The 20290-nt window shown below is 59.2% G+C and overlaps 1 protein-coding gene across 3 annotated transcripts in view; it reads left to right on the top strand.

Moving 5' to 3' along the window:
- The first annotated feature begins 2491 nt into the window (after positions 1-2491).
- Positions 2492-20290, top strand: part of galns (galactosamine (N-acetyl)-6-sulfatase) — a 114666-nt gene continuing 96867 nt past the window's right edge. For all 3 annotated transcript variants that reach the window (XM_085991944.1, XM_085991945.1, XM_085991942.1), the window contains exons 1-3: positions 2492-2580; positions 4752-4917; positions 16702-16845. In XM_085991944.1, the coding sequence (XP_085848070.1) occupies positions 16835-16845 (11 nt within the window). In that variant the 5' untranslated portion in view covers positions 2492-2580; positions 4752-4917; positions 16702-16834. The remainder of the gene's footprint in view (positions 2581-4751; positions 4918-16701; positions 16846-20290) is intronic.

Raw genomic sequence — 20290 nt, 5'->3', positions numbered from 1 at the left:
TGTGGGGTATATCTGCGAGGGGTGCGGGGTATATCGGCGAGGGGTGCGGGGTATATCGGCGAGGGGTGCGGGGTATATCGGCGAGGGGTGCGAGGTATATCGGCGAGGGGTGCAGTGTATATCGGCGAGGGGTGCGGGGTATATCGGCGAGGGGTACGGGGTATATCGGCGAGGGGTGCGGGGTATATCGGCGAGGGGTGCGGGGTATATCGGCGAGGGGTGCGGGGTATATCGGCGAGGGGTGCGAGGTATATCGGCGAGGGGTGCGGGGTATATCGGCGAGTGGTGCGGGCTATATCTGCGAGGGGTGCGGGGTATATCTGCGAGGGGTGTGGGGTATATCTGTGAGGGGTGCGGGCTATAACTGCGAGGGGTGCAGGGTATATCAGCGAGGGGTGCGGGGTATATCAGAGTTACACTAATTTAAACCTATGAGAATTGCGAGTTCGCGGCCCTCTGGGGTAATTATTGTTAAAATCAAGTTATTAAAATCAAGTTATTAAAGTATTTGCTTTGGTTCCTCCTCTCTCTGCAGCCCGAGCTGCGTTACTGACTGGTCGTCTCCCCATCAGGAACGGTTTCTACACCACGAACGCTCACGCTCGGAATGGTAAGTGTCAGTCCGCGATCAGTCAGCGCACAGCTCGTGCTAACCTGACCTCAGTGACTGGCTGGTAACCCATGCTGGAAAGTGTGTGTGCGTGAGAGCGAGCACACGTGTGTGAGCGAGAGCACGTGTGTGTGTGTGAAAGCGAGCATGCATGTGTGTGAGCGAGCATGCGTGTGTGTGAGCGAGCCTGTGGGTGCGTGAGAGCGAGCACGTGGGTGTGTGAGAGCGAGCACGAGTGCGTGAGAGTGAGCACGCGGGTGCGTGAGAGTGAGCACGCGGGTGTGTAAGCGAGATAGCGGGTGTGTGAGAGCATGCGTGTCTGTGAGCGAGCATGCGTGTGTACGAGAGCATGCGCGCGTGAGAGAGCGCGTGTGAGAGAGTGCGCGAGAGAGAGCGCGCGTCAGAGAGAGCGCGCGTGAGAGAGAGCGCGCGTGAGAGAGAGCGCGCGTGAGAGAGAGCGCGCGTGTGAGCGAGAGCGCACGTGTGTGAGAGAGAGCGCGCGTGTGTGAGCGAGAGCGCACGTGTGTGAGCGAGAGCGCACGTGTGTGAGAGAGAGCGCGCGTGTGTGAGCGAGAGCGCACGTGTGTGAGAGAGAGCGCGCGTGTGAGCGAGAGCGCACGTGTGAGAGCATGCGTGTATGTATGAGAGAGCGCGCGTGTGAGCGAGAGCGCACGTGTGAGAGCATGCGTGTATGTATGAGAGAGCGCGCGTGAGAAAGAGTGCGCGCGAGAGAGCGAGTGTGTGAGTGAGCATGCGTGTGTGTATGAGAGAGCGCACGTGTGTGAGAAAGAGCGCGTGCGTGTGAGAGAGCGCGCGTGAGAGCACGCGTGTGAGAAAGCGCGCGCGTGAGAGAGAGCGCGCGCGTGAGAGAGAGCGCGCGCGAGAGTGAGAGCGCGTGCGTGTGTGAGCGCGTGAGAGAGAGCGCGGGCGTGTGAGAGAGAGCGGGCGTGTGAGAGACAGCGCGGGCGTGTGAGAGAGCGCGCGCGTGTGAGAGAGCAGGCGTGTGAGAGAACGCGCGGGCGTGTGAGAGCGCGCGCGTGAGAGTGCACGCGTGGGAGAGAGTGCGCGTGTGTGAGAGAGTGCGTGTGGGAGCGAGCGCGCGTGAGAGAGAGCGCGTGTGAGTGGGAGCACACGTGTGTGAGAGGGAGCGCGCGTGAGAGAGCACGCGTGTGAGAGCGCGTGTGGGAGCAAGCGCGCGTGAGAGAGAGCGCACGTGTGAGAGAGCCCGCGCGAGAGAGAGAGAGAGAGTGCGTGTGGGAGCGAGCGCGCGTGTGTGAGAGCGCGCGCGTGTGTGAGAGGGAGCGCACGTGTGTGAGAGGGAGCGCGCGTGTGTGAGAGGGAACGCGCGTGTGTGAGAGGGAGCGCGCGTGTGTGAGAGAGAGTGCGTGTGGGAGCGAGCGCTTGTGTGGGAGTGCGCGTGTGGGAGCGAGCGCGCGCGAGAGCGCACGTGTGTGAGAGAAAGCGCGTGTGTGAGAGAGAGTGCGCGTGTGGGAGCAAGCGCGCGTGTGTGAGAGAGAGCGCACGTGTGTGAGAGAGAAAGCGCGTGTGTGAGAGAGAGTGCGCGTGTGTGAGAGAGAGTGCGTGTGTGTGAGAGTGTGACCAGGTTAGTCAGTGCTGTGCCTCATGAGATTGAGGAACTCTCCCCGACAGCAGAGATTGGAAGCCCTCAATCTCACTTGAATCTTAACCTAGTTCTCACTCACAGTCTGACCCTCCCCATCTGGACCGAGACCCTGGAGAGCTCATCTCGTGGGACTAACAGAGTGGAGGAGGGAATAAAAGAAAGTGGACAATGTTTCTTGGGGGGGTCAGTTTAATTTAGCCAGCCTCACATGTCAGTAACACCACGCCCCTTCTCTCTCCACAGCGTACACACCACAGGAAATCCTGGGGGGAATTCCCGGTTCGGAGATTCTGTTGCCAGAACTCCTGAAGAAGGCAGGATATTCCAGCAAAATCGTTGGGAAGTGGTTGGTTAACTTTAAAACATCAAAGAAATGTTCAGCGTGAAATGTCCACACGATTAGTGTACAAACGGTTAACTTAGAATCATACAGGACAGAAGGAGACCATTCGGCCCATCATGCCTGTGCCAGCTCTTTGGTAGAGCTATCCTATTAATTCCACTTCCCCGCTCTTTCCCCACAGCCCTGCAGATCCCTTCAAGTATTTATCCAATTCTCTTTTGAAATTCACTATTGAATCTGCTTCCACCACTTCAGGCAGTGCATTCCAGATCATAAACTCGCTGTGTAAAAAAAAATGTTTTCTCATGTCGCCTCTGGTTCTTTTGCCAATTACCTTAAATCTGTGACCTCTGGTTACTGACCCTTCTGCCACTGGAAACAGTTTCTCATTATTTACTCTATTAAAACCCTTAATGATTTTGAACACCTCTATCCCATCGCCTCTTAACCTTCTCTGCTATAAGGAAAACAATCCCAGCTTCTCCACATAACGGAAGTCCCTCATCCCTGGTACCATTCTAGTAAATCTCTTCTGCACCCTCTCCAAGGTCTTGACATCCTTCCTAAAGTGCGGTGCCCAGAATTGTACACAATATTCCAGCTGAGATCTAACCAGTGATTTATAAAGGTTTAGCATAACTTTCTTACTTTTGTACTCTATACCTCTATTAATAAAGTCAAGGATCCTGTATGCCTTCTCAACTTTACACTCCCTTTAAAATTGTACCATTTAGTTTATATTGCCTCTCTTCATTCTTCCTACCAAAATGAATCACTTCATACTTCTCTGCGTTAAATTGCATCTGCCATGTGTCTGCCCATTTCAGCAGTCTGCCTACGTCCTCCAGGAGTCTGTTACTATCCTCCTCACAGTTTACTACATTTCCGAGTTTTGTGTCACCTGAAAACTTTGAAATTATGCCCTGTATACCCAAGTCCAGGTCATTAATATACATATAATGAGACCAAAACTGTACGCAGTACTCAAGGTGTGTACTCAAGAAAACACCGCTATACACCTCCCTCCAATCTGAAAAACAACCGTTCACCACTACTCTCTGCTTTATATCCCTTAGCCAATTTTGGATCCATGCTGCCATTGCCCCTTTAATTCCATGGGTTTTAATTTTGCTAACAGGTCTGTTATGTAGTACTTTGTCAAGTGCTTTTTGAAAGTCCATATACACAACATCAACTGGAGTATCCTCATCATCCCTCACCACTGACGTTAGGCTGACTGGCCTGCAGTGGCTGAGTTTATCCCTCTCCCCCTTTTTGAACAGGGGTGTACACTTTTGCAATCAACCAGTCCTCTGGCACCACCCCCATATCTAAGGAGGATTGGAAGATTGTGGCCAGCGCATCTGCAATTTCCACCCTTCCCTCAGCAACCTAGGATTTTTTTGTATTCGTTCCTGGGATGTGGGCATCATTGGCAAGGCCAGCATTTATTGCCCTTGAGAAGGTGGTGGTGAGCCGCCTTCTTGAACTGCTGCAGTCCGTGAGGTGAAGGTGCTCCCACAGTGCTGTTCGGGAGGGAGTTCCAGGATTTTGACCCAGTGACAATGAAGGAACGGCGATATATTTCCAAGTCAGGATGATGTGTGACTTGGAGGGGAACTTGGAGGTGATGGTGTTCCCATGCACCTGCTGCCCTTGTCCTTCTAGGTGCTAGAGGTCGCGGGTTTGAGAGGTGCTGTGGAAGAAAATGATGCATCCCATGCAGGTGACTTTTCTACTTTTGAGGACTGTCAACCTTTTAAGTACCTCCTCTATCTATTTTTATCCGATCCAATGTCGCTACTGTCTCCTCCTTTACTGCTACATTGGCAGCACCCTCTTCCCTGGTGAAGACCGATGCAAAGTGCTCATTTAGTGCCTCAGCCATGCCCTCTGCCGCCACAAGAAGAGCTCCTTTTTGTTCCCTAATCAGCCCCACCCTTCCTTTGACTACTCTTTTACTAATTATATCTTTATAAAAGACTTTTGGGTTCCTTTTTATGTTAGCCGTTAATCTATTCTCATACTCTCTCTTTGCCCCTCTTACTCCATTTTTTAGATCTCCTCTGTACTTTCTATATTCAGCTTGGTTCTCTACTGTATTATGAAGCTTATATTTGTCATAAGCCTGCTTTTTCTGTCTCATTTTAATCTCTATATCTTTTGTCATCCAGGGAGCTCTAGCTTTGGATGCCCTTCCTTCCCCCTCAGGGGAATGTGTCTGCTCTGTACTCTTTAAAGGCCTCCCATTGTTCAAGTACTGTTTTGCCTACTAATTTTTGATTCCAATCCACCTGGGATCAGATCTCTTTTCATCTGACTGAAGTTATCCCTCCTCCAGTTAAGTATTTTTACACTTGATTGTTCCTTGTCCTTTTCCATAACTATTCTAAACCTGATGATATTATGATCACTGTTCCCCAAATGCTCCTTCATTGAAACATGCTCCATTTGCCCCACTTCATTCCCCAGAACTGGATCCAGCACTGCTTCCTTCCTCGTTGGGCTGGAAACACACTGATCAAGAAAGTTCTCTTGTACACATTTGAGGAATTCCTCCCCCTCTTTGCCCTTTACACTGTTACTATCCCAGTCTACATTAGGATAATTGAAGTCCCCCCACTACTCTAGTTCTTGCATTTTTCTGTAATTTGCCTGCAAATTTGCTCCTCTATCTTCTTCCCACTATTTGGTGGCCTCTAGTATACACCCAGTAGCGTAATAGCTCCTCTATTGTTCCTTAATTCTAACCAAATAGATTCTGTCTTTGACTCCTCAACTACATCATCCCTCTCCAATGCTGTAATAGTTTAATTGATCAATACTGCCACTGCCCACTCCTTTTTTTTCCTTCTCTATCTTTCCTGAATACCTTGTAGCTAGGAATAGTAAGTTTCCAATCCTCCCCTTCATTGAGCCAGGTCTCTGTTATTGCCAATATATCATAGTCCCATGTGGCGACTTGTGCCTGCAGCTCACCAACCTTATTTACCACGCTCCGTGCATTTATGCACATGCACTCCAAACCCATATTAGACTGCCTCGCATTTGCCCCGTCTAATCCCTCCTATTTCTGAACTATTCTTTACTCTAGTGCTGTTTGCCTCTCCCAGTCCTCTGTGCAACTTGTTTCTCCTCTCTGATGTTTCATCCTGGTGCCCACCCCCTGCCAAATTAGTTTAAACCCTCTCCCTGTGCAAGATGGGCCGGGATGAGCTGGGAGGCAGCTGTCGACACGTTTAGCCTGAGTGGAGCCTGGCGTTTGGATGAGTTGCTGAACCTTTACCCACAGACCGAGAGATTCCAGGGATTAACTCCGTGTGTTACAGACACTGGATCAGAGAGTGTGAGCCCAGCAGCGTGCATCGTCCTGAGTGTCAGCTTCATTACTCTGTTGCCTTGTCAGAAAATCACCCACCCGATCACACGCACCTGGGACGCACCCACCCGATCACACCCACCTGGGACGAGCCCACCCGATCACACGCACCTGGGACGAGCCCACCCGATCACACGCACCTGGGACACACCCACCCGCTCGAGCCCACCCGATCACACGCACCTGGGACGAGCCCACCCGATCACACGCACCTGGGACGCACCCACCCGATCACACCCACCTGGGACGAGCCCACCCGATCACACCCACCTGGGACACACCCACCCGCTCGAGCCCACCCGATCACACGCACCTGGGACGCACCCACCCGATCACACGCACCTGGGACGCACCCACCCGATCACACGCACCTGGGACACACCCACCCGATCACACGCACCTGGGACGCACCCACCCGATCACACGCACCTGGGACACACCCACCCGATCACACACACCTGGGACACACCCACCCGATCACACACACCTGGGACGCACCCACCCGATCACACGCACCTGGGACGCACCCACCCGATCACACGCACCTGGGACACACCCACCCGATCACACACACCTGGGACACACCCACCCGATCACACGCACCTGGGACACACCCACCCGATCACACGCACCTGGGACACACCCAACCGATCACACGCACCTGGGACACACCCACCCGATCACACACACCTGGGACACACCCACCCGATCACACGCACCTGGGACACACCCACCCGATCACACGCACCTGGGACACACCCACCCGATCACACACACCTGGGACACACCCACCCGATCACACACACCTGGGACGCACCCACCCGCTCGAGCCCACCCGATCACACGCACCTGGGACACACCCACCCGATCACACGCACCTGGGACGCACCCACCCGATCACACGCACCTGGGACACACCCACCCGATCACACCCACCTGGGACGAGCCCACCCGATCACACCCACCTGGGACACACCCACCCGATCACACGCACCTGGGACGCACCCACCCGATCACACCCACCTGGGACGAGCCCACCCGATCACACCCACCTGGGACGAGCCCACCCGATCACACCCACCTGGGACGAGCCCACCCGATCACACGCACCTGGGACGAGCCCACCCGATCACACCCACCTGGGACACACCCACCCGATCACACGCACCTGGGACACACCCACCCGATCACACCCACCTGGGACGAGCCCACCCGATCACACCCACCTGGGACACACCCACCCGATCACACGCACCTGGGACACACCCACCCGATCACACGCACCTGGGACACACCCACCCGATCACACGCACCTGGGACACACCCACCCGATCACACCCACCTGGGACACACCCACCCGATCACACGCACCTGGGACACACCCACCCGATCACACGCACCTGGGACACACCCACCCGATCACACGCACCTGGGACACACCCACCCGATCACACGCACCTGGGACACACCCACCCGATCACACGCACCTGGGACACACCCACCCGATCACACACACCTGGGACGCACCCACCCGATCACACGCACCTGGGACGCACCCACCCGATCACACACACCTGGGACACACCCACCCGATCACACACACCTGGGACACACCCACCCGATCACACGCACCTGGGACACACCCACCCGATCACACGCACCTGGGACACACCCACCCGATCACACGCACCTGGGACACACCCACCCGATCACACACACCTGGGACACACCCACCCGATCACACGCACCTGGGACACACCCACCCGATCACACGCACCTGGGACACACCCACCCGATCACACGCACCTGGGACACACCCACCCGATCACACACACCTGGGACACACCCACCCGATCACACACACCTGGGACGCACCCACCCGATCACACGCACCTGGGACGCACCCACCCGATCACACGCACCTGGGACACACCCACCCGATCACACACACCTGGGACGCACCCACCCGATCACACACACCTGGGACGAGCCCACCCGATCACACGCACCTGGGACGCACCCACCCGATCACACACACCTGGGACACACCCACCCGATCACACGCACCTGGGACGCACCCACCCGATCACACGCACCTGGGACACACCCACCCGATCACACGCACCTGGGACACACCCACCCGATCACACGCACCTGGGACACACCCACCCGATCACACGCACCTGGGACACACCCACCCGATCACACGCACCTGGGACGCACCCACCCGATCACACGCACCTCGGACACACCCACCCGATCACACACACCTGGGACGCACCCACCCGATCACACGCACCTGGGACACACCCACCCGATCACACGCACCTGGGACACACCCACCCGATCACACGCACCTGGGACGCACCCACCCGATCACACGCACCTGGGACGCACCCACCCGATCACACGCACCTGGGACACACCCACCCGATCACACGCACCTGGGACACACCCACCCGATCACACGCACCTGGGACACACCCACCCGATCACACGCACCTGGGACACACCCACCCGATCACACACACCTGGGACACACCCACCCGATCACACGCACCTGGGACACACCCACCCGATCACACGCACCTGGGACGCACCCACCCGATCACACGCACCTGGGACACACCCACCCGATCACACACACCTGGGACACACCCACCCGATCACACGCACCTGGGACACACCCACCCGATCACACGCACCTGGGACACACCCACCCGATCACACACACCTGGGACACACCCACCCGATCACACACACCTGGGACGCACCCACCAGATCACACGCACCTGGGACACACCCACCCGATCACACGCACCTGGGACGCACCCACCCGATCACACACACCTGGGACGCACCCACCCGATCACACACACCTGGGACGCACCCACCCGATCACACCCACCTGGGACACACCCACCAGATCACACGCACCTGGGACACACCCACCCGATCACACGCACCTGGGACGCACCCACCCGATCACACGCACCTGGGACACACCCACCCGATCACACGCACCTGGGACGCACCCACCCGATCACACACACCTGGGACACACCCACCCGATCACACGCACCTGGGACACACCCACCCGATCACACACACCTGGGACGCACCCACCCGCTCGAGCCCACCCGATCACACGCACCTGGGACACACCCACCCGATCACACCCACCTGGGACGCACCCACCCGATCACACGCACCTGGGACGCACCCACCCGATCACACACACCTGGGACACACCCACCCGATCACACACACCTGGGACGCACCCACCCGATCACACACACCTGGGACGCACCCACCCGATCACACGCACCTGGGACACACCCACCCGATCACACGCACCTGGGACACACCCACCCGATCACACGCACCTGGGACGCACCCACCCGATCACACGCACCTGGGACGCACCCACCCGATCACACGCACCTGGGACACACCCACCCGATCACACGCACCTGGGACACACCCACCCGATCACACGCACCTGGGACACACCCACCCGATCACACGCACCTGGGACACACCCACCCGATCACACGCACCTGGGACACACCCACCCGATCACACACACCTGGGACACACCCACCCGATCACACGCACCTGGGACACACCCACCCGATCACACGCACCTGGGACGCACCCACCCGATCACACGCACCTGGGACACACCCACCCGATCACACACACCTGGGACACACCCACCCGATCACACGCACCTGGGACACACCCACCCGATCACACGCACCTGGGACACACCCACCCGATCACACACACCTGGGACACACCCACCCGATCACACACACCTGGGACGCACCCACCAGATCACACGCACCTGGGACACACCCACCCGATCACACGCACCTGGGACGCACCCACCCGATCACACACACCTGGGACGCACCCACCCGATCACACACACCTGGGACGCACCCACCCGATCACACCCACCTGGGACACACCCACCAGATCACACGCACCTGGGACACACCCACCCGATCACACGCACCTGGGACGCACCCACCCGATCACACGCACCTGGGACACACCCACCCGATCACACGCACCTGGGACGCACCCACCCGATCACACACACCTGGGACACACCCACCCGATCACACGCACCTGGGACACACCCACCCGATCACACACACCTGGGACGCACCCACCCGCTCGAGCCCACCCGATCACACGCACCTGGGACACACCCACCCGATCACACCCACCTGGGACGCACCCACCCGATCACACGCACCTGGGACGCACCCACCCGATCACACACACCTGGGACACACCCACCCGATCACACACACCTGGGACGCACCCACCCGATCACACACACCTGGGACACACCCACCCGATCACACACACCTGGGACACACCCACCCGATCACACCCACCTGGGACACACCCACCCGATCACACGCACCTGGGACGCACCCACCCGATCACACGCACCTGGGACACACCCACCCGATCACACCCACCTGGGACGAGCCCACCCGATCACACCCACCTGGGACACACCCACCCGATCACACGCACCTGGGACGCACCCACCCGATCACACCCACCTGGGACGAGCCCACCCGATCACACCCACCTGGGACGAGCCCACCCGATCACACCCACCTGGGACGAGCCCACCCGATCACACGCACCTGGGACGAGCCCACCCGATCACACCCACCTGGGACACACCCACCCGATCACACGCACCTGGGACACACCCACCCGATCACACGCACCTGGGACACACCCACCCGATCACACGCACCTGGGACACACCCACCCGATCACACGCACCTGGGACACACCCACCCGATCACACCCACCTGGGACACACCCACCCGATCACACGCACCTGGGACACACCCACCCGATCACACACACCTGGGACACACCCACCCGATCACACGCACCTGGGACACACCCACCCGATCACACGCACCTGGGACACACCCACCCGATCACACGCACCTGGGACACACCCACCCGATCACACACACCTGGGACGCACCCACCCGATCACACGCACCTGGGACACACCCACCCGATCACACACACCTGGGACACACCCACCCGATCACACGCACCTGGGACACACCCACCCGATCACACGCACCTGGGACGCACCCACCCGATCACACGCACCTGGGACGCACCCACCCGATCACACGCACCTGGGACACACCCACCCGATCACACACACCTGGGACGCGCCCACCCGATCACACACACCTGGGACGAGCCCACCCGATCACACGCACCTGGGACACACCCACCCGATCACACGCACCTGGGACACACCCACCCGATCACACGCACCTGGGACGCACCCACCCGATCACACACACCTGGGACACACCCACCCGATCACACGCACCTGGGACGCACCCACCCGATCACACGCACCTGGGACACACCCACCCGATCACACGCACCTGGGACACACCCACCCGATCACACGCACCTGGGACACACCCACCCGATCACACGCACCTGGGACACACCCACCCGATCACACGCACCTGGGACGCACCCACCCGATCACACGCACCTGGGACACACCCACCCGATCACACGCACCTGGGACACACCCACCCGATCACACGCACCTGGGACACACCCACCCGATCACACGCACCTGGGACACACCCACCCGATCACACGCACCTGGGACGCACCCACCCGATCACACGCACCTGGGACGCACCCACCCGATCACACGCACCTGGGACACACCCACCCGATCACACGCACCTGGGACACACCCACCCGATCACACGCACCTGGGACACACCCACCCGATCACACGCACCTGGGACGCACCCACCCGATCACACGCACCTGGGACACACCCACCCGATCACACGCACCTGGGACACACCCACCCGATCACACACACCTGGGACACACCCACCCGATCACACGCACCTGGGACACACCCACCCGATCACACGCACCTGGGACACACCCACCCGATCACACGCACCTGGGACACACCCACCCGATCACACACACCTGGGACACACCCACCCGATCACACGCACCTGGGACACACCCACCCGATCACACGCACCTGGGACGCACCCACCCGATCACACGCACCTGGGACACACCCACCCGATCACACACACCTGGGACACACCCACCCGATCACACGCACCTGGGACACACCCACCCGATCACACGCACCTGGGACACACCCACCCGATCACACACACCTGGGACACACCCACCCGATCACACACACCTGGGACGCACCCACCAGATCACACGCACCTGGGACACACCCACCCGATCACACGCACCTGGGACGCACCCACCCGATCACACACACCTGGGACGCACCCACCCGATCACACGCACCTGGGACACACCCACCCGATCACACGCACCTGGGACGCACCCACCAGATCACACGCACCTGGGACACACCCACCCGATCACACGCACCTGGGACGCACCCACCCGATCACACACACCTGGGACGCACCCACCCGATCACACACACCTGGGACGCACCCACCCGATCACACGCACCTGGGACACACCCACCCGATCACACGCACCTGGGACGCACCCACCCGATCACACACACCTGGGACACACCCACCCGATCACACGCACCTGGGACACACCCACCCGATCACACGCACCTGGGACGCACCCACCCGATCACACACACCTGGGACACACCCACCCGATCACACGCACCTGGGACACACCCACCCGATCACACACACCTGGGACGCACCCACCCGCTCGAGCCCACCCGATCACACGCACCTGGGACACACCCACCCGATCACACCCACCTGGGACGCACCCACCCGATCACACGCACCTGGGACGCACCCACCCGATCACACACACCTGGGACACACCCACCCGATCACACACACCTGGGACGCACCCACCCGATCACACACACCTGGGACACACCCACCCGATCACACACACCTGGGACACACCCACCCGATCACACCCACCTGGGACACACCCACCCGATCACACGCACCTGGGACGCACCCACCCGATCACACGCACCTGGGACACACCCACCCGATCACACCCACCTGGGACGAGCCCACCCGATCACACCCACCTGGGACGAGCCCACCCGATCACACCCACCTGGGACACACCCACCCGATCACACGCACCTGGGACGCACCCACCCGATCACACCCACCTGGGACGAGCCCACCCGATCACACCCACCTGGGACGAGCCCACCCGATCACACCCACCTGGGACGAGCCCACCCGATCACACGCACCTGGGACGAGCCCACCCGATCACACCCACCTGGGACACACCCACCCGATCACACCCACCTGGGACACACCCACCCGATCACACGCACCTGGGACACACCCACCCGATCACACCCACCTGGGACACACCCACCCGATCACACCCACCTGGGACACACCCACCCGATCACACGCACCTGGGACGCACCCACCCGATCACACACACCTGGGACACACCCACCCGATCACACGCACCTGGGACACACCCACCCGATCACACGCACCTGGGACACACCCACCCGATCACACGCACCTGGGACACACCCACCCGATCACACACACCTGGGACGCACCCACCCGATCACACGCACCTGGGACACACCCACCCGATCACACACACCTGGGACACACCCACCCGATCACACGCACCTGGGACACACCCACCCGATCACACGCACCTGGGACGCACCCACCCGATCACACGCACCTGGGACGCACCCACCCGATCACACGCACCTGGGACACACCCACCCGATCACACACACCTGGGACGCGCCCACCCGATCACACACACCTGGGACGAGCCCACCCGATCACACGCACCTGGGACACACCCACCCGATCACACGCACCTGGGACACACCCACCCGATCACACGCACCTGGGACGCACCCACCCGATCACACACACCTGGGACACACCCACCCGATCACACGCACCTGGGACGCACCCACCCGATCACACGCACCTGGGACACACCCACCCGATCACACGCACCTGGGACACACCCACCCGATCACACGCACCTGGGACACACCCACCCGATCACACGCACCTGGGACACACCCACCCGATCACACGCACCTGGGACGCACCCACCCGATCACACGCACCTGGGACACACCCACCCGATCACACACACCTGGGACACACCCACCCGATCACACGCACCTGGGACACACCCACCCGATCACACGCACCTGGGACACACCCACCCGATCACACGCACCTGGGACACACCCACCCGATCACACGCACCTGGGACGCACCCACCCGATCACACGCACCTGGGACACACCCACCCGATCACACGCACCTGGGACACACCCACCCGATCACACACACCTGGGACACACCCACCCGATCACACGCACCTGGGACACACCCACCCGATCACACGCACCTGGGACACACCCACCCGATCACACGCACCTGGGACACACCCACCCGATCACACACACCTGGGACACACCCACCCGATCACACGCACCTGGGACACACCCACCCGATCACACGCACCTGGGACGCACCCACCCGATCACACGCACCTGGGACACACCCACCCGATCACACACACCTGGGACACACCCACCCGATCACACGCACCTGGGACACACCCACCCGATCACACGCACCTGGGACACACCCACCCGATCACACACACCTGGGACACACCCACCCGATCACACACACCTGGGACGCACCCACCAGATCACACGCACCTGGGACACACCCACCCGATCACACGCACCTGGGACGCACCCACCCGATCACACACACCTGGGACGCACCCACCCGATCACACGCACCTGGGACACACCCACCCGATCACACGCACCTGGGACACACCCACCCGATCACACGCACCTGGGACGCACCCACCCGATCACACACACCTGGGACGCACCCACCCGATCACACGCACCTGGGACGCACCCACCCGATCACACGCACCTGGGACACACCCAGCCGATCACACGCACCTGGGACACACCCACCCGATCACACGCACCTGGGACGCACCCACCCGATCACACGCACCTGGGACACACCCACCCGATCACACGCACCTGGGACACACCCACCCGATCACACGCACCTGGGACACACCCACCCGATCACACGCACCTGGGACACACCCACCCGATCACACGCACCTGGGACACACCCACCCGATCACACGCACCTGGGACACACCCACCCGATCACACGCACCTGGGACACACCCACCCGATCACACGCACCTGGGACACACCCACCCGATCACACGCACCTGGGACACACCCACCCGATCACACGCACCTGGGACACACCCACCCGATCACACGCACCTGGGACGCACCCACCCGATCACACGCACCTGGGACGCACCCACCCGATCACACGCACCTGGGACGCACCCACCCGATCACACGCACCTGGGACGCACCCACCCGATCACACGCACCTGGGACACACCCACCCGATCACACGCACCTGGGACACACCCACCCGATCACACGCACCTGGGACACACCCACCCGATCACACGCACCTGGGACACACCCACCCGATCACACGCACCTGGGACACACCCACCCGATCACACGCACCTGGGACGCACCCACCCGATCACACGCACCTGGGACGCACCCACCCGATCACACGCACCTGGGACGCACCCACCCGATCACACGCACCTGGGACACACCCACCCGATCACACGCACCTGGGACACACCCACCCGATCACACGCACCTGGGACACACCCACCCGATCACACGCACCTGGGACACACCCACCCGATCACACGCACCTGGGACACACCCACCCGATCACACACACCTGGGACACACCCACCCGATCACACGCACCTGGGACACACCCACCCGATCACACGCACCTGGGACACACCCACCCGATCACACGCACCTGGGACGCACCCACCCGATCACACGCACCTGGGACACACCCACCCGATCACGCACCTGGGACACACCCACCCGATCACACGCACCTGGGACACACCCACCCGATCACACGCACCTGGGACACACCCACCCGATCACACGCACCTGGGACACACCCACCCGATCACACGCACCTGGGACACACCCACCCGATCACACGCACCTGGGACACACCCACCCGATCACACGCACCTGGGACACACCCACCCGATCACACGCACCTGGGACGCACCCACCCGATCACACGCACCTGGGACGCACCCACCCGATCACACGCACCTGGGACGCACCCACCCGATCACACGCACCTGGGACGCACCCACCCGATCACACACACCTGGGACACACCCACCCGATCACACGCACCTGGGACACACCCACCCGATCACACACACCTGGGACACACCCACCCGATCACACGCACCTGGGACACACCCACCCGATCACACGCACCTGGGACACACCCACCCGATCACACGCACCTGGGACACACCCACCCGATCACACACACCTGGGACACACCTAGCGGGCCTGCACTGTATTAAGAGAGTGGAGTGAGGATTAAGTACTGGAGTTCTCCAAGGTTTTGCTCTCGGTAATGAGATTAATGAGACAGCTTCTCTGTATCGAGCTAGCCCTGATTTATCTCTGTCATGCCTGGAGTTTGTGTGTTGCGTGTATCTTTACTATTTTAATTTGGAGAGGTTTGCAGTCTGACTCCCCCTATCTGCTTCCACAGGCACTTGGGGCACCGAGCCCAGTTCCACCCCCTCAGGCACGGATTTGACGAATGGTTCGGGGCTCCAAACTGTCACTTCGGGCCGTACAACAACAGAGACAAACCCAACATTCCCGTTTACAACAACTCGGAGATGGTTGGCAGGTAAAGTGCAGCTAAAGCGGGAGGGGGACCGGGCGCGGGGGGGGGGGGGGGGGGAGGGGGACCGGGCGCGGGGGAGGGGGGAGGGGGACCGGGCGCGGGGGGGGGGGGGAGGGGGCGCGGGGGAGGAGGGGGACCGGGCGCGGGGGGGGGGGGGGGGAGGGGGACCGGGCGCGGGGGGGAGGGGGACCGGGCGCGGTGGGGGGGGGGGGGACTGGGCGCGGGGGGGGGGAGGGGGCGCGGGGGGGGGGGGGAGGAGGGGGACCGGGCGCGGGGGGGGGGGGGGGGGAAGGGGGACCGGGCGCGGGGGGGGGGGGGGGAAGGGGGACCGGGGGGGGACCGGGCGCGGTGGGGGGGGGGGGGGACTGGGCGCGGGGGTGTGGGACCGGGTGCGGGACCGGGGGACCGGGCGCGGGGGCGTGGGACCGGGGGTGGGGGCGTGGGAGCGGGGGTGGGGGCGTGGGACCGGGAGCGGGGGCGTGGGACCGGGAGCGGGGGCGTGGGACCGGGAGCGGGGGTGTGGGACGGAGGGGGAGTGGCACTGGGAGTGGGAATGTGTTCTCTGACAAAGTGTGGGAGGGAACGCTCACGATTACTGCACGCTTTTTAATCAGCAGTAGAATCATCTTGACTGGGGCAAGTTTTGTGAGCAGATGGTGGAGGAGTTTGGACTCCACAGCATGCATCTTTCTTTCCAAGCAGTTTCCCGCCCGGAAGCCCCAGCTCTCTGTATTCAGCCTGGTTTTCGAAAGATAAACCTCATCTTTCTGTTTTATTTTAACCTCTATTTCCTTTGTCATCCAGGGAGCTCTAGCTTTGGACCACCCATCTTTCCCCCTCGTGGGAATATGCTTGGTTTGTACCCGAAGTATCTCCGCCTTGAAGGCCTGCCATTGCTCATTTACTGTTTACCTGGCCAATCTTTGTTTCCAGTTCACCAGTGCTTGATCCCTTCTCAAATCACTGAAAGTAACATAGATAATCCACTTCTGTAAATTAGGGTGGTGAGCAATGTTCCCCGTTATTTTTTTTTGGGTGCGCGGCCCATTCACAGTTTCACACATGCACAAAACTTAACATTGAAAAGGCTGGAAATACTCAGCAGGTCAGGCAGCATCTGTGGAGAGAGAAACAGAGTAACATTTCAGGTCGATGACCTTTCATTAGAACAATTCTGACAAAGGGTCATCGACCTGAAACGTTAACTCTGTTTCTCTCTCCACAGATGCTGCCTGACCTGCTGAGTATTTCCAGCATTTTCTGTTTTCATTTCAGATTTCCAGCATCCGCAGTATTTTGCTTTTGTATTGAAAAGGCTGGTCCCGGCCTGTGCGGGACTGGCAGAGAGCTGTGCAGCCGTGCAGCTTATAGGGAACGTTGGTGGTGGGCCACAACTTTGATTTTCTCCCCCCTTCTCCTCCCCCATCCCCTCCTCTCCTCTTCCCTCCATAAGAACATAAATAGGAGCAGGAGGAGGCCATTCGAGCCTGCTCCGCCATTCAATAAAATCATGGCTGATCTTCTGCCTCAACTCCACTTTCCTGCACTATCCCCATATCCCTCGATTCCTTTAATATCCAAAAATCTATCGATCTCTGTCTTGAATATACTCAACGACTGAGCCTCCACAGCCCTCTGGGGGAGCGAATTCCAAAGATTCACCACCCTCTGAGTGAAGAAATTCCTCCTCATCTCAGTCCTAAATGGCCGACCCCTTATTCTGAGACTGTGACCCCTGGTTCTAGACTCCCCAGCCAGGGGAAACATCCTCCCTGCATCTACCCTGTCAAGCCCTGTAAGAATTTTATATGTTTCAATGAGATCACCTCTCATTCTTCTAAACTCTAGAGAATATCGGCCTAGTCTACTCAATCTCTCCTCAGAGGACAATCCCCCCATCCCAGGAATCAGTCTGGTGAACCTTCGTTGCACTCCCTCTATGGCAAGTATATTCTTCCTTAGGTAAGGAGACCAAAACTGTACACAATACTCCAGGTGTGGTCTCACCAGGGCCCTATATAATCGCAGTAAGACATCTTTACTCTTATACTCAAATCCTCTTCTAATAAAGGCCAACATACCATTTGCTTTCCTAATTGCTTGCTGTACCTGCATGTTAACTTTCAGTGATCCAGGACAAAGCAGCCCGCTTGATTTGCACCCCATCCACCACCTTAAACATTCACTCCCTCCATCACCGGCGTACCGTGGCTGCAGTGTGTACCATCTACAAGATGCACTGCAGCAACTCGCCAAGGCTTCTTCGGCAGCACCTCCCAAACCCGCGACCTCTTCCACCTGGAAGGACAAGGGCAGCAGGCGCATGAGAACACCACCACCTCCAAGTTCCCCTCCAAGTCACACACCATCCTGACTTAGAAGTATATCGCCGATCCTTCATCGTCGCTGGGTCAAAATCCTGGAACTCCCTCCCTAACAGCACTGTGGGAGTACCTTCACCACACGACTGCAGCGGTTCAAGAAGGCTCACCACCACCTTCTCAAGGGCAATTAGGGATGGGCAATAAATGCTGGCCTTGCCAGCGACGCCCACATCCCATAAAACAAATTTTAAAAAAAACACCCAGGTCCCTCAACACCAATATTTCCCAATCTCTCACCATTTAAAAAATACTCTGCTTTTCTATTTTTCCTACCAAAGTGGATAACTTCACATTTCTCCACATTATATTCCATTTGCCATGTTCTTGCCCACTCACTTAGCCTGTCTATATCCCCTTGAAGCCTCGTTGCATCCTCCTCACAACTTACATTCCTACCCAGCTTGGTATCATCCGCAAACTTGGATATATTACATTTGGTCCCCTCATCCAGATCATTGATGTAGATTGTGAATAGCTGAGGCCCAAGCACTGATCCTTGCGATACCCCACTCGTTACAGCCTGCCAACTCGAAAATGACCTGTTTATTCCTACTCTCTGTTTCCTGTCCGTTAACCAATCCTCAATCCATGCTAGTATATTACCCCCAATTCCTTGAGCCCTAATTTTGTTTAATAACCTCTTGTGTGGCACCTTATCGAATGCCTTCTGAAAATCCAAATACACCACATCCACTGGTTCCCCCTTATCTATTCTGCTAGTTCCAACCTCAAAATTCGTTAAACATGATTTCCCTTTCATAGATCCGTGCTGACTCTGCCCAATCCTATTTTTATTTTCTAAGTGCCCTGTTACTAAGTCCTTAATAATAGATTCTAGCATTTTTTTAAATTCGCTGGCTAGGCCAGCATTTATTGCCCATCCCTAATTGCCCTTGAGAAGGTGGTGGTGAGCCGCCTTCTTGAACCACTGCAGCCCGTGTGGTGAAGGTACTCCCACAGTGCTGTTAGGGAGGGAGTTCCAGGATTTTGTCCCAGCGACGATGAAGGATCGGCGATATACTTCTAAGTCAGGATGGTGTGTGACTTGGAGGTGGTGGTGTTCC

This window comes from Somniosus microcephalus, chromosome 6 (assembly GCF_052327205.1).
Source record: "Somniosus microcephalus isolate GS21.2 chromosome 6, FLI_Smic_1.0, whole genome shotgun sequence".
In the NCBI taxonomy this organism is placed as follows: Eukaryota; Metazoa; Chordata; class Chondrichthyes; order Squaliformes; family Somniosidae; genus Somniosus; species Somniosus microcephalus.
Note: the sequence above shows the minus strand (reverse complement) of the source record. Positions and strands in the feature narration are given on the sequence as shown.